At 43.8% G+C, this 27,444-nt stretch overlaps 1 protein-coding gene across 1 annotated transcript in view; it reads left to right on the top strand.

Moving 5' to 3' along the window:
* The window catches only part of ush1c (Usher syndrome 1C), a 319,880-nt gene that overhangs the window by 276,052 nt on the left and 16,384 nt on the right, over nucleotides 1-27,444 (top strand). Inside the window, exons 26-27 of the mRNA XM_070898764.1 lie at nucleotides 3,923-3,976; nucleotides 6,839-6,938. Of these exons, the coding sequence (XP_070754865.1) occupies nucleotides 3,923-3,976; nucleotides 6,839-6,938 (154 nt within the window). The remainder of the gene's footprint in view (nucleotides 1-3,922; nucleotides 3,977-6,838; nucleotides 6,939-27,444) is intronic.

Here is a 27,444-nt window from a genome sequence, read left to right on the forward strand (position 1 = left end):
GATAATGTGGTCCATTGCTTGCTCGGTGCTCTCTTTAACTAGGTATAAATGGGCTAACTTTGCCTGGTGAGGTAAGTTCAGTTCGTTTAAGTATTTTACCGGCATGCAGTATAGCAGAAAGTGCCAAGTCCAATTGCCAATTTGTGCTGATTTTGCTGCTGTAGGGACAGCCGTTGCAAAAACAGATTTGTTCTCAGCACTTCTGGATAAGGGGAACAAAAGTCAGACAAATGGGAAAAATTAGCAATGTTCCTAGCAGCTATTCACTGATACCCTCTGGAATGTGCATGTATGGAACTCAAATGAGTACTGCGAGCAAGATGTGGTATGAAGAATGGTTTAGACAAAATGATACGGCAACTGCTCTTGGCCATGGACAAATTTGCCCTTTATTAGTTTTTATGATACATCCAGCTATTTCTTTACTTCTGGCAGGGGAACTTAATTTGATTTTAAATGAATGGAAGTCTGTCAGTATATTCCATGATGTGAGAGGGAAGAGGATCATTTATAGGAAAGTGCCTGAGTTATGCAGTAACAGCTCAAAGCTCCAGTTGTGTTTAAAACATATTTTGAAACCATTGAAAGCAGCTCATATCTTTCCCCCACAGTAATAAAAGTAGTGCATGTAGTGCATAAATGTATTGACAAGCTCTAAATCATTTAATTCAAACTCATTTCCTTTGCCAAGATTGGCAATGAAATTGATTGATGCATCATAAACCTACTTGCATGCAAATTTGTCATTCAGCAAAAGCTGTTGCCATGCTACTTTGTCTAAACCATTGTTAATGTCACAGTCTACTCCCAATTTCATTTTTTAATTTGGTGTCAAATATAGTAGCCCCTCCGTGATAATCATACATGCCAACCAGCAGTATTTCTCACTGACAGCATTTTAAGGCCCTAACCATTGTGTCAGCATTGTTAACATTCAATGAAGGTGAAGCCTCTCTCCCCTCAATCTGGCGGGTAATGCCAGAGTCACTGAATTTCCCAACTACGGTGCACTGATGTTGCAATTTCTATCTTGAGCATCAGGAGCTGCTTTCAGAGGTCAGAAACTTGTCAGTTCGAAGCGGGACATAAAATAGGGGGATGGATGATATTGAAAGAGAGACACATGGATGGCAGTGGAAAGGCAGGGAAATGGATGGTTGTGAAAGATAGGCGAAGTGAATGGCAGTCTCTCTCTATTGTCATCATCATCATAGGCAGTCCCTCGGAATCGAGGAAGACTTGCTTCCAGTCTTAGAATGAGTTAGGTAGCTGAACAGTCCAATACGAGAGCCACAGTCCCTGTCACAGGTGGGACAGATAGTCGTTGAGGGTAAGGGAGGGTGGGACAGGTTTGCCGCACGCTCTTTCCGCTGCCTGTGCTTGATTTCTGCGCGCTCTCGGCGATGAGACTCGAGGTGCTCAGCGCCCTCCCAGATGCACTTCCTCCACTTAGGGCAGGGACTTCCAGGTGTCAGTGGGGATGTTGCACTTTATCAGGGAGGCTTTGAGGGTGTCCTTGTAACGTTTCCTCTGCCCACCTTTGTCTCGTTTGCCATGAAGGAGTTCCGAGTAGAGCACTTGCTTTGGGAGTCTCGTGTCTGGCATGCGAACGATGTGGCCTGCCCAGCGGAGCTGATCGAGTGTGGTCAGTGCTTCAATGCTGGGGATGTTGGCCTGGTCGAGGACGCTAATGTTGGTGCGTTTGTCCTCCCAGGGGATTTGTAGGATCTTGCGGAGACATCGTTGGTGATATGACAGATTGAAAAGCAACTTTAAATGTCGATGTTTAAGTTGGTCATCCATTCTATGACCTCTGGTGAAACGGAGAGAATAGAAAGTAGCACTGATAAAAGTGCATGGTAATGGAAATAAAATGCCACAAAAGGGGAGAGTGGATATCAATGAAAAAGGGGTGAACCACAGTGAAGGAGGAATTGAATAGCAATGAAAGAGGAGACTGGATGACATTAAAAGGGGAATAAATGGTAATGAAGAGAGGGGAAAGTGGATGGCTTTGAAAGGGGTGGATCAATGGAGGGAAACGGATAGCAATGAAGAAGAGCAAATGAATGGTAATGAATGAAAGAATAGATATCAATAAAAGTAAGGAGAGATGGAAGGGAGAATGGAGGGAGGGAAATGGATGAAAAGTGTGGGAAGGAGGAAGTGATTGGCAATGAAGGGGAAAGAAATGGATGAAAATAGAAGGAAGGGGAAAATTAATAGTAATAAAGGGGATAGGGAAATGGCAGAAGCTGAGAGAAGCACTTTGGGGTGTGAGAGGAAGGAAACTACTAGCATTATCTATGAATGGGGAAGAAGAGTGCAGCTTGAACTGTTGGATGGGAGGAGTGCCAGCATGTACTATGGGAATGGAAAAAGTGGCTCAAATTAACTGGGTTGGAAAGACACAAGAGTGGAGAAGAGCTGTACTTCTAGCAGCGTAACATGTTCAAGGATTTTTAAGCTCAGTACACTTAAATTTTGCTGGATTTATACTGACTTTAACATCCATCCAGGATACTGACAATGTGCCACTGAGAAAAAGATCTCCGAATGAACAAGGAGTTCTTAAAAGCATAATTTACTCTGCAGTAAAGGGACCCCGGTTAACTTTACTCCTCCAAAGAAGACACCAAAAATGGCACTATTACCATTGTAAAATCCAGCACCTTTGAGATTAGGAATGGGATATGAATGGAATAAGAAACCAGGGGGGTGAAATTCGGTTTGAAGGCGGTTACCGAAGCAAGGTGGGACTTCCTGTGTGGAAGTCCCACCCAGGCCACGAAATTGAGATTACTGCCCCCGAGAGGAAGTGAAGTGCAATGTTGGGTGCTCCACTTCCTCTCAGGGATGGGACCGATGCAGTAAGCGCACGAATTTTCCAATGCTACACGTCCTCTCCGCGTAGCACTGGCGCAAGCACAGGGCCCTCCCCTTCCGTTAAAGGGAAGGCAATGCTGCGAGATCTACAGTAGGGCAAGGGGACCCCGCGACACGGACCCCGCGAAATAGACAGCGGAAGGCCGGACCGGTAAGTCAGCCAGGAAAAAAAATGGTGGTGTACACCTCCCCTTTACTTTTCGGCCCGCGAGCATGCCCGGTTGGCGCCTCCACTAACTCCCGTGCGATTCCGCGGGAGGCGGTAGTGCCCCCACCACCAGCATGATATTGTTTGTGCCCCATCAGCACCTCCGAGGGCCCACTGAGAGGCGCAAATGACGCAACTTTCTCTCCTGCAGAATCTTAAAGTTTAAAGCTTAAGAGCACTAGTACTGTGAACATCTGAGAAATGTTTGGGTGACATAGCTTGCAGAGTCATTTAGCCATATACAGCTTTTTTTAATGTTCAACAATGACATAATTTGCAACATGTTCTAAACAAAAGCATGTGACTAGCACTGAAACTTGCTAGGTCTACACCAGTACACTGTTCCCAGGTAGGGCTTCAATACCAATGTAACACCAGAAAGATGATAACATTTCTCGTTGCCAACTTCAATACAGCAAGGTTGGCACAGCACAAAAATAATTCATTACTTTTTACGTGTCAATGTAAAAATACAGCACACAATTAACCTGCAACTAATAGTATTATCATTAAAGGATTAAAAATAGTGCTACTAGCATTATTTAACAGCAGTGATACTGATATTAAAACATAGCCTCTTGTGCCTTAGAGTAATGCGGATCCACCAGTCAGGGAACGAGTATCAAATTATTTAGGAATAGTTTATAGATGTGATAGGAGTTTAATGCTTTAGCTGATTTTTTTTCTCAGTAGCAATTTATAGCTTGCTTATTTTGATCTATTTAAAAAGTAAGTCATGCCTTTGTGTAATGAATTATGAATGCTGAGACCATATTGATATGGCAGTGGATGGTGCAATAATAATCAAAAAATATAATTATATTCCAGTTCACATCAGACCAGATTGCAGGAAAAGATGTTCGCCTCTTGAGAATTAAAAAGGTAATAAGGAATCAGCAGGATTTACATTCACATTTCTAATCGGTAACATGGTTATTGTATAGATCTTATTTCCATTATTTCTTCCCCTCCACAAGTCTCATATACAAGTTTGAACAAAGTATTTTCAGGAGGGTGTCACTTTGCATTATAGTTTTTACTTCTAACTGATGTTGCTATATGATCACTGCAGTGTTTTGCCATGTAGCATTCTATAAATAAAATCCCTGAAATGTCATCTTGGTAGCTAGAATGGAGGGAATGCTTGGCTCCAAACCACAAGATCACATGTTCACGTGTTGGGATTGAGTGTCACTCCAGCGTGGAGGATGAATTAGTCAGTTTTTGACCAGGTTATCAGTATGTGAAACTTCAGGTGGAGTTGGGATGTTCATCTCGAGCGAAGGAAAAACCAACACGCAATCGACAAGGTGTCAATTAAAAATTGGTATATATGTAAATTTAATTTGCAATTGGAAGAAAATCAGTCCTTCTCTGTGGTTTTCAAGGACAGCAGTCCAAATATATAGATATTTAGACAATTCCTAATAAGTAATTACAATGGATAACATTTTTAATGGCCCTGGTGCACCCGCACAGCTACATCTTCTCTTCTATCAGCCCATAACCGTGGTATTTTTAATGCTCTCTATAAGCATGAAAATTAATGAATGATCTCAAGGCAAGTGGGAGATTGGCACTGCAGATGCTTCTTCAGCAATATTTCCACCATCAGCAAGAATTTGTACATGCCCTGCATCTTAGCAATGCTGGAGAAGGGGAATTTATAAAAGCAGCTTTGTGACCCGGGTCATATCTGTGCACTACTCAAGAAAGTGAACCATAGATTTTCAAACTGAAGTCAGTAAACTCTTAGTGGGTTTGTGAAGTGATTCTAAGGTGTCTATGAAATGAAGTCCATGGAATAAAAGGGATAGCAGCCTGGATAAGAAATTGGCTAAGTGACACGAAAAAGAGAGTAATGGTGAACGGTTGTTTTTCGGACTGGAGGAAGGTATACAATGGTGTTCCCCAGGAGGCTTTTCTTGATATATATTAATGACTTGGACGTGGTGTACAGGGCACAATATCAAAATTTGCAAAACTTCGAAGTATAGTGAACAGTGAGGAGGAGAGTGATAGACTGAAGGATCCTGACCTTCATGAATAAAAATGTGAAAATTATGGTGAACCTGTATAAAACACCATTTCCAATTCTGTGCACCGCACTTTAGGAAGGATGTGAAGGGCTTAGAGAGGGTGCAGAAAAGATTTTGGAGAATAATTCCAGGAATGAGGGAATTTCAGTCACGTGGATAGACTGGAGAAGCTGGGGTTGTTCTCCTTGGAGCAGAGAAGATTGAGAGGAGATTTGAGAGAGGTTTTCAAAATCTTGAGGGATCTGGACAGAGTAGATGGAGAGAAACTGTTCCCATTGGCAGAAGGGTCGAGGAGCAGAGGACACAGGTTTAAGGTGATTGGCAAAAGAACCAAAGGCAATGTAAGAATAAACTTTTTTATGTAGCGATTGGTTAAAATCTGGAATGTACGGCCTGAAAGGGTGATGGAGGTAAACTCAATGTTATTCTTCAAAAGTGAGTTGATAAGTATCTGAAGGAAAAAAAATTGCAGGGCTACGGGGAAAGGACGGGGGAGTGGGACTAGCTGAGAGTCACCGCGGGCTCAAGGGGCCAAATGTCGTCTTCCGTGCTGTAACCATGTGATTCTGTGATTAGATTTCTGTCCATCTGGGGTCAGGCAAACCCACATCCCGTAAACACAGTGACCTAAAACAAATGTCAAATTGTCTGATATGGCGTGCAGAGTTCATTCCGCACTGCAAGTGCACCACCCACTTGTTAAAAAATGTTCCTGAATTTCCTAAAGTTTACACAACATTAGGGTGGATTGTAACTTCCAGGTGGTGGGCTGGTGAATCAGGCCTCCTGCCACAGCTTTCCAGCTATTCACTCATACTGTCAGTCACCGTAATTCTTCCAAGTGAGTTTCCCCAGCAACACTCGCTGCTGCTCATATTTAGAAGCAACAGATAGGAATTAAAAAGATTTTAAAACTAGCTATAATTATTTGTAATTGATTTTAAATTATTAATAATGGTGGCACCTCTCCTTCTCTCCTTTAAAATTTTGTGTTGTAACTTTGAAAATGTTCCTGTTCTAATTCTTTGGATATCGGTGTTAACAATTCAACATTGAAAATTTCCAGTGGCTGGGGCTGAAGTTAATGTTTGGTAAGTACCTAGGCATTCAAGTTACAGAGGAACCTCATTTCTAGCCATCCTTCCGCTTGTCAGATACGAGTCCCTTGTGTTAACATTGAACATTGGCATTTCAAATTTAACATGCCAATTATAATAGTCATCATCATCATCATCGGCGGTCCCTCGAAACGAGGATGACTTGCTTCCACCCCAAAAAGAGGGTGAGTTCACAGATGTTTCAATGAAGGACCCGAACTCCATCCTGAAGAGTAGAAGATGGCTGTGCGTGGATTTTTTTTAACATGTGGTGGCCGTTGCACACCAGCCAGCACACGGGCTTGACAGTACATACCTTAATAGTACATGCTTGCTCAAGGGCAGTTGTTCAATAGTTTTAAATGTAATTTCCATTTTCTGTTTACCAGTCTTTTCATGGTGTCTGGAAAGGTTTTTTTGCAGGCTACCAAAGTGCCACTAGAGTCACCAGTACCACATAATTTACAGTGCAGTGCTGCTGGAGCCAGGGCTCTTACTGATGAAGGCTGCAATGTAAATGTAACATAAAATACTTCAGTGATAATGAAACTCAATAGAAATCTTAAACTGATCTACAAAATGACATGATGATCCATTCTGTTAAACAGGAGGGACCTTTAGATCTTGCGGTTGAAGGGGGCATCAACTCCCCACTTGGGAAGATTGTTGTATCTGCAATCTATGATGGAGGTGCTGCAGACAAGCATGGTGAGATTATTTCCGTTGTGTTCTGATGTTCTCCTCTATCAAGGAGAATTGGAAAATCTTGACTTCCACCCACAAGCTCATTCTAATATTCTAGTATTCCACAAGTAGAGCTGTACACATGAGGAAATTATCAACTCTTTTTTGGTAAAAATGTTAGTATGAATTTTGGAATTCAATAAGTAAGGCATGCTGTACTTCTACCCAACCCAAGATAATTTCTCGAACAAGCACCGATTATTTTCTACCTTTCAGCCAATTTCTTTTCCATACCTAAGATTTACCCTGAATTCCCATAGTTTTGAGCTAACCAATAGCCTTCCATGCTGAACTTTATCAGATGTCTCCTGCAAGTCCAGGTCATCATCATAGGCAATCCCTCGAAACGAGGATGGCTTGCTTCCACGCCTAAAAAGGATGATTTCACAGGTGTTTCTATGAAGGACCCGAACTACATCCTGAGGGTGGAAGATGCCTGTGCGTGGATTTTTTTAACGTGGGGTGGCCGTTGCACACCAGCCACCACACGGGCTTGACAGAGCTAGGTCTTGGTCCAGTGGCAAGGGTTATCCAAGACGACCCTTGTAAGTCTAGGTATAAGATGTTGCAAGGAGGTTTATCAGGAAGGATCATTCCCTTCTAAATCCATATTGACTTCTGGTTACTAAATTACTATTGTACAGATACTCTTAAAGCTTATACCTGATAAGGCTGATAGTTCTGTAGTTGCCTGTTTCTGATTTGTCACCCTTTTTAAATATGGGCACCATTTTGGCCTTCTTCCAAACTACTGGTGTTCACCGCACTCCCCTCCCCCCACCCTCCCCGTCTCTAGTTCAGTGATTCCCTCATAATGATTGTCAACAACTGACAATCTCCTCCAGTGTCTCTTTTACTATATTATCTCTAGGGATTTATTATTTTTGAGCTCTTTTTGCCTATTGAGGATTCCCGTCTTTTTTATATTAAATAATAGGCATTTTCATGACTTCTTGCTAATGCTGCTCCTGATTATTCATGAATTACTGATAAGTTTAAATAAAATCTATGTTGGGACTGCACTGACCTGAATATACATTTGAAGGTATCCATCTAATGTACTAGGTAGTAAGCATGAGTTGGACAAGATTTTGAACTTTGCTCAATTTTAACTGCTTGCTATTTTGTCAAACTAAGACAGCTGTCCAAAAATGCACAACAGACAGATGTACAGTATCAAATTATGGCAAGGTTTGTGATAAAGGGGGCAAAATTGCACTGCGCCCCGATTGGGGGCGGAACCTTCCGGAGCCAGGACTTTTAGCGCCTGGCGAGGATGCCCTGTCCCCGCCCCGGAATTGCCCTCACCAACCCTGAACGGAAGCGGAGTGCAATCTTCCTTTGGGGATCAGTAACCGGGGCGCTACTGGGGTGGGGAGTCATGCTTAAAGTGAAGGGCCGCTGCACGCTCTTGACAGCCTCTGATGGCCTCCACTGGGTCCCCAGGGCAGCGTGCAACTGGGCCAGCAGCCCGGCACCCAAGGGGGAGTACCAGGCTGCACGATGGCGGCCCGGGCCACGCTAGGGCTGCCATCGTCGAGCTGACCCGAGAATCGGTCAAGAAAAAAAGATGGCGGCCCGGGACACTGTTGCCCTCCCCTTTAAGCACGCCCCGAGAGCGAGCTACGTGTACCGCGAAGCTGCCGTTGACATGGGCTCACGCCAGCCTCGCGGACTGCGGGGCAATTTCCCCCGGAGGGGCTAATAAGGCTATAAAAAGGGACAATTTTGGCCCCAAACATTTGTGGTGCTGAAATAATGCCTGTCTCAAAAATCCTTGCTGATGCACTGAAACAAATTCAAAAATGAATAACTCTGACACTTGAACATTTCATTTTCAAAGTGGCGAAAGCTCTTGATATTCCTGTGCAATTCCCTGCATAGGTGAACTTTAGTCTTTTGGGAAAACATAGAAACATAGAAAATAGATGCAGGAGTAGGCCATTCGGCCCTTCGAGCCTGCACCGCCATTCAATAAGATCATGGCTGATCATTCCTTCAGTACCCCTTTCCTGCTTTCTCTCCATACCCGCTGATCCCCTTAACCGTAAGGGCCATATCTAACTCCCTCTTGAATATATCCAGTGAACTGGCATCAACAACTCTCTGCAGTAGGGAATTCCACAGGTCAACAACTCAACAACTCTCTGAGTGAAGAAGTTTCTCCTCATCTCAGTCCTAAATGGCCTACCCCTTATCTTAAGACTATGTCCTCTGGTTCTGGACTTACCCAATATCGAGAACGGTCTTCTTGCATCTAACCTGTCCAGTCCCGTCAGAATCTTATATCTTTCTATGAGATCCCCTCTCACCCTTCTAAACACCAGTGAATAAAGGCCCAGTTGATCCAGTCTCTCCTCATATGACAGCCCAGCCATCCGTGGAATCAGTCTGGTGAACCTTCGCTGCACTCCCTCAATAGCAAGAACATCCTTCCTCAGACTAGGAGACCAAAACTGAACACAATATTCCAGGTGAGGCCTCACTAAGGCCCTGTACAACTACAGTAAGACCTCCCTGCTCCTATATTCAAATCCCCTAGCTATGAAGGCCAACATACCATTTGCTTTCTTTACCGCCTGCTGTACCTGCATGCCCACTTTCAGCGACTGATGAACCATGACACCCAGGTCTCGTTGAGCCTCCCCTTTTTCTAGTCTGCCGCCATTCAAATAATATTCTGCCTTCGTGTTTTTGCCCCCAAAGTGGATAACCTCACATTTATCCACATTATACTGCATCTGCCATGTATTTACCCACTCACCTAATCTGTCCAAGTCACCCTGCAGCCTCTTAGTGTCCTCCACACAGCTCATACCGCCACCCAGTTTAGTTTCATCCGCAAACTTGGAGATATTACGCTCTATTCCTTCATCCAAATCGTTAATGTATATTGAAAAGAGCTGTGGTCCCAACACTGAGCCCTGCGGCACCCCACTAGTAACTGCCTGCCATTCTGAAAAGGACCCGTTTATCCCGACTCTCTGCTTCCTGTCTGCCAACCAGTTCTCTATCCATGTCAGTACATTACCCCCAATACCATGTGCTTTGATTTTGTACACCAATCTCTTGTGCGGGACCTTGTCAAAAGCCTTTTGAAAGTCCAAATACACCACATCCACTGGTTCTCCCTTGTCTACTCTACTAGTTACATCCTCAAAAAATTCCAGAAGATTCGTCAAGCATGATTTCCCTTTCATAAATCCATGCTGACTTGGACCGTTCCTGTCACTGCTTTCCAAATGGGCTGCTATTTCATCCTTAATGATTGATTCCAACATTTTCCCCATTACTGATGTCAGGCTAACCGGTCTATAATTACCCGCTTTCTCTCTCCCTCCTTTTTTAAAAAGTGGTGTTACATTAGCTACTCTCCAGTCCATAGAAACTGATCCAGAGTCGATAGATTGTTGGAAAATGATCACCAATGCATCCATTATTTCTAGGGCCACTTCCTTAAGTACTCTGGGATGCAGACTATCAGGATCCGGGGATTTATCGGCCTTTAATCCCATCAATTTCCCTAACACAATTTCCCGCCTAATAAGGATATCTTTCAGATCCTCATTCTCACTAGACCCACTGTCCCCTAGTACATTCGGAAGATTATTTGTATCTTCCTTTGTGAAGACAGAACTGAAGTATTGGTTCAATTGGTCTGCCATTTCTTTGTTCCCCATTATAAATTCACCTGAATCCGACTGCAAGGGACCTACGTTTGTCTTTACTAATCTTTTTCTCTTCACATATTTATAGAAACTTTTGCAGTCAATTTTTATGTTCCCTGCAAGCTTCCTCTCGTACTATATTTTTCCCTTCTTAATTAAACCCTTAGTCCTCCTCTGTTGAATTCTAAATTTCTCCCAGCCCTCAGGTTTGTTGCTTTTTCTACCCAATGTATATGCCTCTTCCTTGGTTTTAACACTATCCTTAATTTCTTTTGTTAGCCATGGTTGAGCCACCTTCCCAGTTTTATTTTTACTCCAGACAGGGATGTACAATTGCTGAAGTTCATCCACGTGATCTTTAAATGTTTGCCATTGCTTATCCACCGTCAACCCTTTAAATATCCTCTGCCAGTCTATTCTAGCCAATTCACACCTCATACCGTCGAAGTTACCTTTCCTTAAGTTCAGGACCCTAGTTTCCGAATTAACTTTGTCAATCTCCATCTTAATAAGGAATTCTACCATATTATGGTCACTTTTCCCCAAAGGGCCTCGCACAACAAGATTGTTAATTAGTCTCTTCTCATTATACATCACCCAGTCTAGGATGGCCAGCTCCCTGGTTGGTTCCTCAACATATTGGTCTAGAAAACCATCCCTAATACACTCCAGGAAATCCTCCTCCACCGCATTGCTACCAGTTAGGTTAGCCCAATCTATATGTAGATTAAAGTCACCCATGATAACTGCTGTACCTTTATTGCACACATCCCTTATTTCTTGTTTGATGCTGTCCCCAACCTCACTACTACTATTTGGTGGCCTGTACACAACTCCCACCAGCGTTTTCAGCCCTTTGGTATTCCGCAGCTCCACCCATACCGATTCCACATCATTCAGGCTAATGTCCTTCCTTACAATTGCATTGATTTCACCTTTAACCAGCAACGCCACCCCGCCTCCTTTTCCTTTCTGTCTATCCTTCCTAAATGCTGAATACCCCTGGATGTTGAGTTCCCAGCCTTCGTCACCTTGGAGCCATGACTCCGTGATGCCAATCACATCGTATCAATTAACTGTTATCTGCGCAGTTAATTCATCCACCTTATTCCGAATACTCCTCGTATTGAGGCACAGAGCCTTCAGGCTTGTCTTTTTAACACACTTTGCCCCTTTTAAATCTTGCTGTAATGTAGCCCTTTTTGCTTTTTGCCTTGGATTTCTCTGCCCTCCACTTTTACTATTCTTTCAATCTTTTGCTTCTGCCCCCCTTCTATTTCCCTCTGTCTCCCTGCATAGGTTCCCATCCCCCTGCCATATTAGTTTAACTCCTCCCCAACAGCACTAGCAAACACTCCCTCAAGGACATTGGTTCTGATCCTGCCCCATGCAGACCGTCCGGTTTGTACTGGTCCCACCTCCACCAGAACTGGTTCCAAAGTCCCAGGAATTTGAATCCCTCCCTTCTGCACCATTTCTCAAGCCACGTATTCATCTGAGGTATCCTGCGATTCCTACTCTGACTAGCACGTGGCACTGGTAGCAATCCTGAGATTACTACTTTTGAGATCCTACTTTTTAATTTAGCTCCGAGCTCCCTAAATTCATCTCGTAAGACCTCATCCCGTTTTTTACCTATATCTTTTGTACCTATATGCACCACGACAACTGGCTGTTCACCCTCCCTTTTCAGAATGTCCTGCACCCGCTCCAAGACATCTTTGACCCTTGCACCAGTGAGGCAACATTCCATCCTGGAGTCTCGGTTGCGGCCGCAGAAATGCCTATCTATTCCCCTTACAATTGAATCCCCTATCACTATCGCTCTCCCACTCTTTTTCCTGCCCTCCTGCGCAGCAGAGCCAGCCACGGTGCCATGAACTTGGCTGCTGCTGCCCTCCCCTGATGAGTCATCCCCCTCAACAGTACCCAAAGCAGTGTATCTGTTTTGCAGGGGGATGACCGCAGGGGACCCCTGCACTACCTTCCCTGCACTGCTCTTCCTGTTGGTCTTCCATTCCCTATCTGGCTGTGGACCCTTTACCTGTGGTAAGACCAACTCACTAAACGTGCTATTCATGTCATTCTCAGCATCGTGCATGCTCCAGAGTGAATCCACCCGCAGCTCCAGCTCCGCAACGCGGTCCGTCAGGAGCTGGAGGCGGACACGCTTCCCACACATATAGTCGTCAGGGACACCGGAAGTGTTCCTGACTTCCCACATAGTACAGGAGGAGCATAACACATGTCCGAGCTCTCCTGTCATGACTTAACCCTTAGATACACTTAAATTGGCAACAACAATGCTAAAAGTTAATTACTGATATATAAAAGGACGGGAGAGTGGAGAGCACCAGTTCCAACTGTCGCGGGAGAGAGAGAACTTGGAAGATTGAGAGAGAAATCCTGTCCTCCTTCCAAAGTCTGAAAAAATAGAATCTTCAGTTCTTTAAAATTCCTGGATCTGGAGGATGGGCCAGTGCTGCTTTCTGATTGGTCAATGTTCACTGATTAAGAAGCAGTCTTTTTCAGGCATGCAGGCCTGGGAACTTTAAACAGCAGAAGAGAAATTAATGCACACATGCAAAGAAGAAAGGAACCAGCAGGAGGTTTGTGGACTAGATCACAGCACCTCAAGGGCTGCATCTTGGACACCTCTGCTCTATCTCATTTATCTTTCAATTAGGATCTGAAAATTCTGGCATTCAACTCATTTTAAGTCCTGTCTGAACCAGATTTTACCAGTACTGCATACATCATTGCAGAACACTGTTTTTAAGGCAGTGAAATTGTTCTCCTCCCTTCTTATTTTTTGTTGTGATTTATTTGAGGGTCATGGTACAGTTAGAGATTATTTACATTCTTCAACAGTTATGTTTCATATGTTGAAATCTTTGAGAATTTAATGTATTGAGAATTTTACAGTTCTATTAGTTTTGCAATTCTGAAAATAAGATTAAAGTTCTTTATATTGTTATAAAGCATGAACTTACCAGTCCATAGATGTACTGGAACTAAAAGCTACTTCAATTTGAATCACAAGATTTTAATTTGTGAAACGGTATTGATGTTACTGCCCAGTAGAATGAACTGCCCCACCATGACTGTCAGAACCATTTTAAATAGAAATGGTTCTGTATTAGGCTGATATAGTAGCGGAGAATGCCTTGTATTAAAACTGGAATTTCTGCACTAGAAAATGAAAAGCACAAAACCAGGGAAAAAATTGTAATGCCTGTACTAGTTCAGAGTTAAAGCAGAGTAAAAATTCAAATTTGTACTTTTTGACCATTCCTAATAATTTTTAAATGAAAATGTTTCGATTAACTTTTGTGGATAATGGCCCAGAATTCCCGGCCTCCCTGTGTCCGTAGGGAGTTTCTACGGACCCGGGAAGGCATCGGAAAAGCTGTTTTTCAGCGCACAATGCGCATGCGCTGAAAACCGGCTTTTCCGATCTATCAAGCTGGAGCCTGACAGATCCTCCGCATCTCGGGAACGATGACATTTGCAAGGGCAAGATTGCGGTATTTACCCATATCTTGCCCAGCAAATGTCCTGAAAACACTTGCGCCTGATAAAAGCCTGATAAAACACCCTTAAAACATAAAAAATAAAATTAAAAATACACATTTTATTTTTTAAAAACTCTGCTCACTACGTTAAATTTATTTTAAACCATAATTTTTTTTTTTTTTAAACTCCGAAAAAAACATTTCTCTAAGATATTTATTAATTTTAATTATGTGAGGTGTGTTTTTTATTTTTTAATTGATGTTATTGTGTTTGTTTTTTTTTTCTCAATTAATAGCAATGAAAACTGGTAGATACGGAGTTCCCATTGCTATTAATTGAGAATACTTTACCTGATTGGTTGAGCAGTCACAGGATGGGTGCGCGCTTCGCAGCGCGGGAAGAGAAGACCTCCCCAACGGAATCCCACGCTCCTCCGGGATCACCAGGTAGTTTCAGAAAAATTCTCCGGTCGGAGACAATTGCCCACGGGAAGCCTCTGACCAGAATTTCAGGGCCATTATGTGAAGGATATTCATGTTGGAGTTATGAGAATCCATGCTTGTGACTCAAATCCTCCTCTCCGTACACAAACCTTATTATTTATCAGGTTCCCATGGAGAACTGGGACTGATGTTCTGAGGGAAAAGCAACAGGTGAACAAGCAAACTGTACAAAAGCTGTGCTCTGCAGAGCAAGACTTACTCAGTGTACCACCTGAAATATATTTTTGCAATTCTGCAACATTAAATGTGTTCTGGTAACTAATCATTCTTGTATCTGGCAATTAGAAAGTGAGAGAAAAGGATAAGGGAAAGAGAAAAGGAACAACAATTTTCATTTGTACCATGCCTTTCGCATAGAAAATGTTCAACGGTGCTTTACAGAGGGGGAAGAAAAGATAGAAACAGGGAATTGATGCTAAGCCAGGGTGGTAGAGTTAGAAGAGGTGGCCAAATGTTTAGTTGAGAAGATGGAGGCATAGGGAAAGAGAAACAAACATACTCTGCTCAAGATCCAAGAAGTAACAAAGAGTGAAAGGAATGGGAGGCTGAAAGTTCATCAGGGCACTCCACTGAATGGCCTGTCTGACTGACAATTTAGTACTGGATAGCACAGGATTCTCAACAGTTTTCTACGTATCTGGAAGAGTTACAGGGACAATTTTTTTGCTGAAGTATTTTTATCCATGTGATCGTGAAAGGTTGTCCTGAGAGGTACTTTTTCACAGTATGTTTTGGGTGAGTTATGAGCCTCCATATCATAGGCAGCCTCTCGGAATCGAGGAAGACTTGCTTCCACTCTTAAAATGAGTTCTTAGGTGGCTGAACAGTCCAATACAAGAACCACAGACTCTGTCACAGATGGGGATGAGCCTCCATAAAGAGGGTTAGAATGGCTTTCCCGGCAGGGCTTTCATTTCCTCAGAGGCTTAGCCCTGTTTTTGTCATTGGTGGGCAATCTCTGTTGGTGTAGCGGCAGCGTACTTGGGTACAATACTCTGGGTTAGGGAGGGGAAAATGTTTCTGCTCTTGATCATTATCCAGAGATCCTTATTGAAAGTGCAGGTGCATTTGGATATTAGATCATGCCCCTGTGGTCAAATAGCCTGCTGACACCGACTGTCAGAGCTCACATATGGATAATGTGCGAGGTACACTAGAGTGACTGGATGAGCTGCAGAAGAATGACTGCAGCCTGTGGAACTGTACTCCACTAAATGATCAATGATGAAGAATAGGGAAGCATATCCCAACCTGTATTGTGAGATATTGCATTAAGCGGAAGGCATACGTGACCAGTTGTACTCTTGAGTTAGAGATGATCTTTCAGTCTTCAGAGTCTCTCGCAGCATTATCAGCTTCTAATTCCTTTTGATTACAGAGTAACAGCTGGGAGAGATAGTGTTACAAGTAATGTAACAGGCTTGTATAAAGTGTCCGAGAGATACTCACATAGTGTATCAATTTGCATATTTAATGGTTGTAATAGTAGGTATTATATGTATATATAATTAATTGCTTTGTAGAAAGATATAATGCAGTTAATATGTTCAAAAAGTCTGCATTGCCTTAAATAATACATTTTCCAAGTGTTTGTATTTGTGTATGTAACGATATTCTCACTAGACCCATGTCTAGTGGTGCAGTTGTCACTATTTGCTGATAAGCTGATGAGGTGAAAAGTGAAGCAAATTCCGATGCATTCCATACGCCCCCCCCAAAGGACTGTGAACAGACAGCGTGGAATGCTTCTATTCGAGAAGTCTCCATTCTCAGAATTTATGTCAACACATGGAGAACGGGCAGGACCATCAAAATTAATCTCCTTTAGATTATGTAATTTTAAATGATTAAATCTTAATCAATTTTCTTTAAGTTGAAATACAGTTCCATAAAAATTTACTATTATTTCACTCCAGTTTTTAATAAAACCAGTTAAAATAGAAGTGTTTAATTTCAGCATCCCTTGAAATAACCTATTTAATAGAATTAACAGATTGTAATAAAATAACTGCAGTTTTATTGTAATATACAAAATTTGAATTTGTGGATGAGTATAATGTTGCACAACATTCATGAATATATAATGGCAGCTGTGCAAGTGACTGTTATGCAAAGGAAAGGTTGAGGTCATTCATTGAGGCCTGGCAACAGGCCAAACAGGAAAGAGACAAGGCTATGGTAAGCAGCAGAGAGGCTGCTTGAAGGTCGATTAAGTATTTGTGTAGTCATCATGGGAGTAATAGATGTTGATCTCTCTGTCTGATTTTAGTTTGTGAGGCTGCTTTTCTTAAAACAAGACTAATAATAGTCCTGAAATTAAAGATTTTCATATATAGCAAAGCTATTGTTGGCAGTTTACCACCCAATATTGGCTACAAAAATGGTCGTTGGTTTAGGACCATCATTGACTATATATTGTGCAATCTCCCACATTCTTCATCCTAATTGTTATGTATGCAACACCATGTAACTGGCATTTCTACCGCCACCAGAGGGCGCATCTGTTGGAGTCCCAAGGGATCCCAGCATCCCTTGGGAGCACTGTATATAAGCAGGCCTCCCATGCTGTGCCGGCACTCTGGAGTCAGAATAAAGAGATTAAGGTCACACTTACTCAAGTCTACAGTACTCAGTCACATTGCTTTATTTGAGACATAACAACTGGCGACGAGATAACGAACCATCACGTGAAAATGCAGAGAACTGTTGGTATCCTGGAGAAATTCTCAGAAGGTGACGATTGGGAAGCCTTCGTGGAGTAACTCGACCAATACTTTGTGGCCAACAAGCTGGAAGGGAATGTGAATGCTGCCAAACGAAGGGCGATCCTCCTCACAGTCTGCGGGGCAACAACCTCATGAAGAATCTTCTTGCTCCGGTGAAACCAACAATCAAATCGTATGAAGAACTGTGTACGCTGGTCCGGGAGCACCTAAATCCGAAGGAGAGTGTTCTGATGGCAAGGTATCGATTTTACACATGGCAACAGGCTGAAGGCCAGGAAGTGGCGAGCTATGTCACCGAACTAAGGCGCCTTACAGGACATTGCGAATTCGATGGATTCCTGGAGCAAATGCTAAGAGTCGTTTTTATGCTTGGCATTGGCCATGAGGTTATCCTTCACAAACTATTGACTGTTGAAACACCGAACCTGAGCAAAGCCGTAACGATAGCCCAGGCTTTTATGTCCACCAGCGATAACACCAAACAAATTTCGCAGCATAAAGATGCTTTGGCAAATACTGTACACAAAGTAACGTTAATTTCAGGCAAGAATGCATGTGGCAGAACGTACACGCCTGCAGTTGCATGACCACAGATGACTCAGATTCCGCCATCAAGCGTGAATGCGAAGCAATTGACACCTTGTAGGCGCTGCGGAGGTGATCATTGAGCCCATCAATGCTGCTTCAAACATTTTGCGTGCAAAGGCTGTGGAACAATGGGACACCTCCAATGAATGTGCAGACGGGCTGCAAACCCTGAAAACCACCACGTTGCAGAGGAAGACCGATCCATGGCGGATCAAACTGGACTAGAGACTCGAACCGAGGAGGCAGAAGTGTACCAGGTACAAACCTTCACCACGAAATGTCCACCAATCATGTTAAAAGTTGAGCTGAATGGAATTCCAGTATCTGTGGAACTGGATACGGGCGCGAGTCAGTCTATCATGAGCAAAAAGGCCTTTGAGAGGCTGTGGTGCAACAAGGCGCAAAGGCCCAAGCTGAGCCCGATTCATACAAAGCTGAGAACTTACACTAAAGAGCTGATCCCTGTAATTGACAGCGCAGCAGTAAAAGTCTCCTACGATGGAGTGGTGCATGAACTACCACTATGGTTTGTACCAGGAGATGGCCCCACACTGTTCGGCAGAAGCTGGCTGGGAAAAATCTGCTGGAACTGGGATGACATCCGATCGCTTTCGTCCGTCGACGACGCCTCATGTGCCCCAGTTTTGAGCAAGTTCCCGTCATTGTTTGAGCCAGGCATCGGAAATTTCTCTGGGGCAAAGGTGCAGATCCACTTGGTTCTCGGTACACGATCCATCCACTAGGCACGTGCGGTGCCACACATGATGCGAGAGAAAGTGGAGATCGAGCTGGACAGGCTGCAACGAGAGGGCATCATCACGCCGGTTGAGTTCAACGAGTGGGCCAGTCTGATTGTTCCGTTTCTCAAGGGCAATGGCATGGTCAGAATTTGTGGGGACTATAAAGTAATGATTAACCGTTTTTTGCTGCAGGACCAGTGCCTGTTACCCAAAGCAGACGACCTATTTGCGACCCTGGCTGAGGAAAGACATTCACCAAGTTGGACCTGACCTTGGCCAACATGACGCAGGAACTGGCAGAATCTTCGAAAGGCCTCACCTGCATCAACACGCACAAAGGTCTGTTCATCGACAATAGATGCCCGTTTGGGATTCGATCGGCCGCGGCTATTTTTCAAAGGAACATGGATAGTCTGCTAAAATCGGTTCCGCGCACCGTGGTTTTCTAGGATGACATATTGATCACAGGTCGGGACACCGTTGAACACTTGCAGAACCAGAAAGATGTTCTAAGTCGGCTAGATCGTGTGGGACTCAGGTTGAAACGCTTGAAGTGTGTTTTCCTGGCACCAGAGGTTGAGTTCTTAGGAAGAAGAATCGCAGCAGACGGCATCAGATCCACCGACGCCAAGACGGAGGCCATCAAGAACGCGCTGAGACCACAGAACGTGACGGAGCTGCGGTCGTTCCTGGGACTCCTCAATTACTTTGGTAATTTCCTACCCAGGTTAAGCACCTTGCTAGAATCTCTACACGTGTTGCTACGCAAGCGAGATGACTGGGTATGGGGGAAATCACAAGAGACTGCTTTTGAGAAAGCCAGAAATCTGTTATGTTCCAACAAACTGCTTGTTCTGTATGACCCATGTAAACGTTTAGTGCTAGCTTGCGATGCGTCTTCATATAGGGTCGGGTGTGTGTTACAACAAGCAAACAAAATGGGAACTTTGCAACCGGTCGCTTATGCGTCCGGGAGTTTGTCCAAGGCCGAAAGGGTCTACAGCATGATTGAAAAAGAAGCTCTGGCATGCGTTTACGGGGTGAAAAAAAATGCACCAGTATCTGTTTGGGCTTAAGTTCAAGTTAGAAACTGACCATAAGCCGCTCATATCGCTATTCTCAGAGAGCAACGGTATCAATACCAATGCCTCTGCTCGCATCCAAAGATGGCCGTTCACGCTGTCTGCATATAACTATATAATTCGCCACAGGCCAGGCACAGAGAACTGCGCTGATGCTCTCAGTCGGCTACCATTGCCCACCACCGGGGTGGAAATGGCACAGCCTGCAGACTTGCTCTTGGTGATGGATGCATTTGAAAACAAAAAGTCACCCGTTACGGCCCGCCAGATCAGGACCTGGACCAGCCAGGATCCTTTACTGTCCCTTGTAAAAAACTGTGTCCTCCATGGGAGCTGGTCCAGTGTCCCAGCGGAGATGCATGAAGAGATCAAGTCGTTTCAGCAGCGCAAAGACGAAATTTCCATACAGGCGGACTGTCTTTTGTGTGGTAATCGCGTGGTTTTGCCTAAAAAAGGAGGGAAACATTTTTACGCGACCTACACAGTATCCACCCAGGCATAGTAATGATGAAAGCTATAGCCAGATCCCATGTGTGGTGGCCCGGCATCGACTCAGATTTGGAGTCTTGCGTGCGCCAATGCAACACTTGCTCTCAACTGAGCAATGCACCTAGGGAGGCACCGCTAAGTTTGTGTTCATGGCCCTCCAAACCGTGGTATAGGATCCATGTTGTCTTTGCTGGCCCATTACTAGACAAAATGTTCTTGGTTGTTGTGGATGCTTATTCAAAATGGATTGAGTGTGTAATAATGTCTGTAAGCACATCCACTGTCACCATCGAAAACCTATGAGCCATGTTTGCCACACATGGCCTGCCTGATGTCCTTGTCAGCGACAATGGGCCGTGCTTCACCAGTGCAGAGTTCAAGGAATTCATGACCCGCAATGGGATAAAGCACATCACATCTGCCCCGTTCAAGCCCGCATCCAATGGCCAGGCAGAACGGGCAGTCCAAACCATCAAGCAAAGCTTGAAATGCGTGTCGGAAGGCTCCCTGCAGACCCACCTGTCCCGAGTCCTGCTCAGCTACTGCACAAGACCCCACTCGCTCACTGGGGTTCCCCCAAGGAACTGCTCATGAAAAGGGCACTCAAAACAATGCTCTCTCTCATCCACCCTCATCTCCATGATCACGTCGAGGGCAGGCAGCATCAACAAAGCATGTACCATGATCGCACAAATTTGTCACACGATATTGAAGTCAATGACCCTGTATATGTACTCAACTATGGACATGATCCCAAATGGCTTGCTGGCACTGTCGTAGCCAAAAAAGGGGGTAGGGTGTTTGAAGTCAAACTTGCAAATGGACTAACTTGCAGAAAACATTTGGACCAAACCAAACTGCGATTCACAGACAGCCACGAGCAACCTGAAGAGGACACCACCAACTTCGACTCTCCGATACACACACAAGCAGCAACCGACATCACGGTTGACCACGAAGCTGAACTCATCATCTCCAACAGCCCAGAAAGGCCAGCTGTGCAGCAGCCCAGCGAAGGCCCAACCAACTCTCCTACACCTGTGTTTGTACCGAGACAATCGACTATGGAGCGGAAAGCCCCAGATCATCTCATCCTGTAAGTAAGTGTAATATTGACTCTGGTGGGTGGGAGTGATGTTATGTATGCAACACATGTAACCAGCATTTCTACCAGAGGGCGCATCTGTTGGAGTCCCAAGGGATCCCAGCATCCCTTGGGAGCACTGAATATAAGCAGGCCTCCCATGCTGTGCCGCACTCTGGAGTCAGAATCAGGTCACACTTACTCAAGTCTACAGTACTCAATCACATTGCTTTATTTGAGACATAACACTAATAAACATCACAGCACAGGTATTTTTATTTGAAGAAAATGTGGGAGAAATTCGTGCAGCACCTGTTTCTGTCAAGAAATGTGCATCGTTATCATAATGCTCATTTGAAGATGTCAACACAAGGCTCAATTGAAATTGGGCCTCGGGCCTCATCTGCATGAATCCATCGAGCTGCGGATGTCAATCAGGTGACCCAATGCAGCTTGCCAGTCGGGCATTAGAGGTTTCAACCGGCTCCAATATCCAGCTGGCCCGCGGGTAGGTCCTGGGGAGAGAGGTGAACTGGAGCAGGCACAGCCCGGGCAGGCTATCGCCTGCTTTATTTCTGTAAACTGTAAAAATATAATTCCTACCTTCTTGGCAACAGTTCCCAAGGACTGATCGGTTACTGTGAAGGAGTTCCGAGTAGAGCGCTTGCTTTGGGAGTCTCTTAAAGCAAGCGCTCTACTCGGAACTCCTTCGCGGCAAACGAGCCAAAGGTGGGCAGAGGAAACGTTACAAGGACACACTCAAAGCCTCTCTGATAAAGTGCAATATCCCCACTGACACCTGGGAGTCCCTGGCCAAAGACCGCCCTAAGTGGAGGAAGTGCATCCGGGAGGGCGCTGAGTACCTCGAGTCTCATTGCCAAGAGCATGCAGAAATCAAGCGCAGGCAGCAGAAAGAGCGTGCGGCAAACCTGTCCCACCCTCCCTTTCCCTCAACAACTATCTGTCCCACCTGTGACAGGGACTGTGGCTCTCGTATTGGACTATTCAGCCATGTAAAGACTCATTCTAAGAGTAGAAGCAAGTCTTCCTCAATTCCGAGGGGCTGCCTATGATAATGATGATGATAAGGACTGCTAGTTATGCCAATGAAGACCTGTAACAGCTGTGCAGCACAAGCTCCACCCAGTTAAAAAACAATTTTGACTGGGATCCTAAAACCAGTATTAGGACCCTAATTAGAAGATTTTAATTATCCTTATATAGACTGGGTAAAACATGATACTAAGGGTAGGGAAGGAATTTCAGAAATGTGCACATGAGAATATTCTCGATCAATATGTTTCCAGTCCAGCAAGGAAGGGAGCAGTGTTGGATCTTTTTTTACTCGTTCATAGGATGTGGGCGTCGCTGGCAAGGCATGTATTTATTGCCCATCCCTAATTGCCCTTGAGAAGGTGGTGGTGAGCCACCTTCTTGTCCCACTGCAGTCCGTGTGGTGAAGGTACTCCCACAGTGCTCTTGGGGAGTGAGTTCCAGGATTTTGACCCAGTGACGATGATGGAACAGCAGTGTACTTCCAAGTCAGGATGGTGTGTAACTTGGAGGGGAACTTGTAGGTGATGGTGTTCCCCTGCACTTGCTGCACTTGTCCTTCTAGGTGGTGGAGGTCTCGGGTTTTGGAGGTGCTGCCAAAGAAGCCTTGGTGAGTTGCTGCAGTCCATCTTGTAGATGGTACACATGGCAGCCACGGTGCGCCGGTGGTGGAGAGAGTGAATATTGAAGGTGGTGGATGGGGTACCAATCAAATGGGCTGCTCTGTCCTGGATAGTGTCAAGCTTCTTGAGTGTTGTTGGAGCTGCATTCATCCAGGCAAGTGGTGAGTAGTACATCACACTCCTGACTTATGTTTTGTAGATGGTGAAAAGGCTTTGGGGAGTTAGGAGGTAAGACACTTGCCGCAGAATACCCAGCTTCTGACCTGCTCTTGTTGCCACAGTATTTATGTGGCTAGTCCAGTTAAGTTCTGGTTCTGGGAAATGAAGTAGGGAAAGTGGTGTATGTAAGAGTAGGAGATCATCTAGCTAATAGTGACCGCAACATAATTTGGTTTAAAATTATGGAAAGAGACTAGAAAATATCGATGGTGAAAATTCCCAAAGATAAATGTTCATGTTGAGGCAGAGGACATGCAAAAGTATTAAATGAGTACTTTGCATCTGTCTTCACAAAGGAAGTGAATGATGTGAAGGTTACATTAAAAGGGGAGAGGGAAATTATGGTCAAGAAAATAATAAATAGAAAAGATGTACTGAAAAGATTAGCATTACTGAAAGATGGCAAGTCGCCTGGTCCAGACGTAATAAACTCTACGTTGCTGAAATAAATAAAAGTTGATATAGTAGAGGCATTGGTCACAATATTTCAATCCTCATGGAGGGTTGCTAATGTTATACGATTATTCAAGAAAGGGGAGAGGGATAAACCAGGAAACTACAGGCCAGTCAGACTAACATTGTTGGTGGAGCAGTTATTGGAAACCATTATCAGGGACAAAAAAAAACATCCATATAGAAAGGCATGGATTAATCAAGGAGAGTCAGCATGGATTTGTTGAAGGTAAATTGTGTCTGACCAACTTGATTGAATTCTTTGGTGCGGTAATAGAGAGAATTGATCAAGGTAGTGCAGTAGATGTTGTATATGGACTTTGGAAAGGCATTCAACAAAGTATCATTCAGGAGGCTTATTAAGAAGATGGCAGCCGAAGGAATTAAGGAATAGTGGTGGCATGGATACAAACTTGACTCAGTTATAGGAACAAAGGGTGGTAGATGGATGGATATTTTTCAGTCTGGAACGTGGTTTATGTGGTGTTCTCCAAGGGTCAGTTTGGGGTTTGTTACTTTTTATAATTTTTATAAACAACCTATACTCTGGTGTAAGGCACAGCATTATAAAGTTTGCAGATGATACGAAACTTGGCAAAGTCGTAGATTATGATGAGGATAGTTATAGGCTTCAGGATGACAGACAGGATGATGAAATGGGCAGAAGTGTGGCAGATGGAGTTCAATGCAGAGAAATGTGAAGTGATGCATTTTGGGATGAATAATATTGAAAGACAGTATATGATAAAAGTGTACATGAGCAGCAAGACCTTGGTGTCCATATACACAAATCTTTAAAGGTGGCAGGGCAAGTTGATAAGGTGGTTCAAAAAGCATATAAGAACATAAGAACGTAAGAAATAGGAACAGGAGTAGGCCATACGGCCCCTCGAGCTTGTTCCGCCATTCAATACGATCATTGCTGATCTAATTATGGACTCAGGTCCACCTCCCTGCCCGCTCTCCATAACCCCTTATTCCCTTATCGTTTAAGAAACTGTCTATTTCTGTCTTAAATTTATTCAATGTCCCAGCTTCCACAGCTCTCTGAGGCATTGAACATCCTCTCTGCATCCACCTTGTCAAGCCCCCTCATAATCTTATATGTTTCGATAAGATCACTTCTCATTCTTCTGAATTCCAATGAGTAGAGGCCCAATCTACTCAACCTTGTGTACCTTCACTGAACTGCCTACAAGTATATCCTTTCATAAATATGGAAACCAAAACTGCACACAGCATTCCAGGTGTGGCCTCACCAATACCCTGTACAGCTGTAGCAAGACTTCCCTGCTTTTATACCCCATCCCCTTTGTAATAAAGGTCAAGATTCCATTGGCCTTCCTGATTACTTGCTGTACCTGCATACTAATCTTTTGTGTTTCTTGCACAAGTACCCCCAGGTCCCACTGTACTGCAGCACTTTGCAATCTCCATTTAAATAATAACTTATTCTTTGATTCTTTCTGCTAAAGTACATGACCTCACATTTTCCAACATTATGCTCTATCTGCCAAATTTTTGCTCACTCACTTAGCCTGCCTATGTCCTTTTGCGGATTTTTTGTGTCCTCCTCACACATTGCTTTTCCTCCCATCTTTGTATTGTCAGCAAACTTGGCTACGTTACACTCGGTCCCTTCTTCCGTGGTTATTATAGATTTAAATAGTTGGGGTCCTTCTGGAAGTCCAAAATACACTACATCCACTGGTTCCCCTTTATCCACCCTGCTCGTTACATCCGCAAAGAATTCCAACAAATTTGTCAAACATGACTTTCCCTTCATAAATCCATGCTGACTCTGCCTGACCGAATTTTGCTTTTCCAAATGTCCTGCTACTGCTTCTTTAATAATGGACTCCAACATTTTCCCAACCACAGATGTTAGGCTAACTGGTCTATAGTTTCCTTCTTTTTGTCTGCCTCCTTTTTTAAATAGGGGCATTACATTTGCAGTTTTCCAATCTGCTGGGACCTCCCCAGAATCCAGGGAATTTTGGTAAATTACAGCCAATGTATCCACAATCTGTGTCACTACTTCTCTTAAGATCCTAGGATGCAAGCCATCAGGTCCAGGGGATTTATCTGCCTTTAGTCCCATGTCCCATTATCTTACTGAGTACCACCTCCTTAGTGATTGTGTTAAGTTCTTCCCCCCCCCCCCTATAGCCCCTTGACTATCCACTGTTGGAATATTGTTAATGTCCTTTGCCGTAAAGACTGATACAAAATATTTGTTCAGAGTTTCTGCCATCTCCATGTTCCCCATTATGAATTCCCCGGTCTCGTCCTCAAAGGGACCAACATTTACTCTAGCCACTCTTTTCCTTTTTATATACCGATAGAAACTCTTGCTATCTGTTTTTATATTTTGTGCTAGTTTACTTTCATAGTCTATCTTCCCTTTCTTAATCATTCTTTTAGTCATTCTTTGCTGGCTTTTAAATGCCTCCCAATCTTCTGTCCTCCCACTAGTTTTGGCCACATTGTATGCCCTTATTTTTATTTGGATACCGTCCTTTATTTCTTTGGTTAGCCACGGATGGCTATCTTTTCTCTTACACCCTTTCCTCCTCACTGGAATATATTTTTCTTGAGAGTTGTGAAATATCTCCTTAAATGTACACCACTGTTCATCAACCGTCCTACACTTTAATCTATTTTCCCAGTCCACTTTAGCCACTCTGGCCTCATACCTTCATAGTCTCCTTTCTTTAAGCTTAATACGCTGGTTAGAGATCCAACTGTGTTACTTGAGTTGATATTATGCAAAGATATCATGTTAGAGCTTTATAAATTGTTGGTTAGGCCTCAGCTGGAGTACTGTTGATAACTCTAGGCACCACACTTCCGGAAAGATGTAAAGGCATTAGAAAGGATACAGAGGAGATTTATCAGGATGTTACCAGGGATCAGAAACTTCAGTTATGAGGACAGGCTAAAAAGGTTAGGACTGTTCTCCTTGGAACAGAAAAGGGTAAGGGGTGATCTAATAGAGGTTTTCAAGGTGATGAGAGGTTTTGATAGAGAAAATAGGGGGAAAATATTTGTTCTGGTGAGTGGGTCAATAACTTGAGGTCAGAGATTCATATCCATTGGAAAAAGATCTAGAGGGGAGATTAGGAGAATTTTTTTCACTCAGAGTTGTTGGGATCTGGGACACTTTACCAGAAAAGGTGGTGGAAGTTGATTCCATAAATAATTTTAAAAGAGAGTTGGACAGGAGCTTGAGAATGAGGAACTTGCAGGGTTACAGACAAAAAGGCGGGAATGTGGGACTAAGCACGACTGCTTTTTCAAAGAGCCAGCATAGGCACGCCAAACTAAGTGGCCTCCTTCTGTGCTGTAAGTTTCTATGAGTCTATGATGTGCATATGCAGGGCACCTAACGCCTGTTTGAGGTGGGTGCAGCACACCTGGAAGTTAATGGCTTCCAGTCTATCAGCTGACACTGTTCTGAGGAGATTGGGCGCTAGAGATTGTGACCCGAGATTTGTCACTTGAATTTCACAGTAATGTAGTATATCCTTACCAACTTTTTCTGTAGGTTAGAATTGAGCTAACGGATCTTTGATGATTCATTGTTCATGTATCAATGTTATTTACAAAGATAGGTGGGAAAGCAAGTTGTGAGGAGGATGCAAAGAATCTACAAAGGGATCTAGTCATCATCATAGGCGGTCCCTCGAACGAGGATGACTTGCTTCCATGAGTTCACAGGTGTTT

Source organism: Pristiophorus japonicus, chromosome 14 (assembly GCF_044704955.1).
Source record: "Pristiophorus japonicus isolate sPriJap1 chromosome 14, sPriJap1.hap1, whole genome shotgun sequence".
Taxonomy (NCBI): Eukaryota; Metazoa; Chordata; class Chondrichthyes; family Pristiophoridae; genus Pristiophorus; species Pristiophorus japonicus.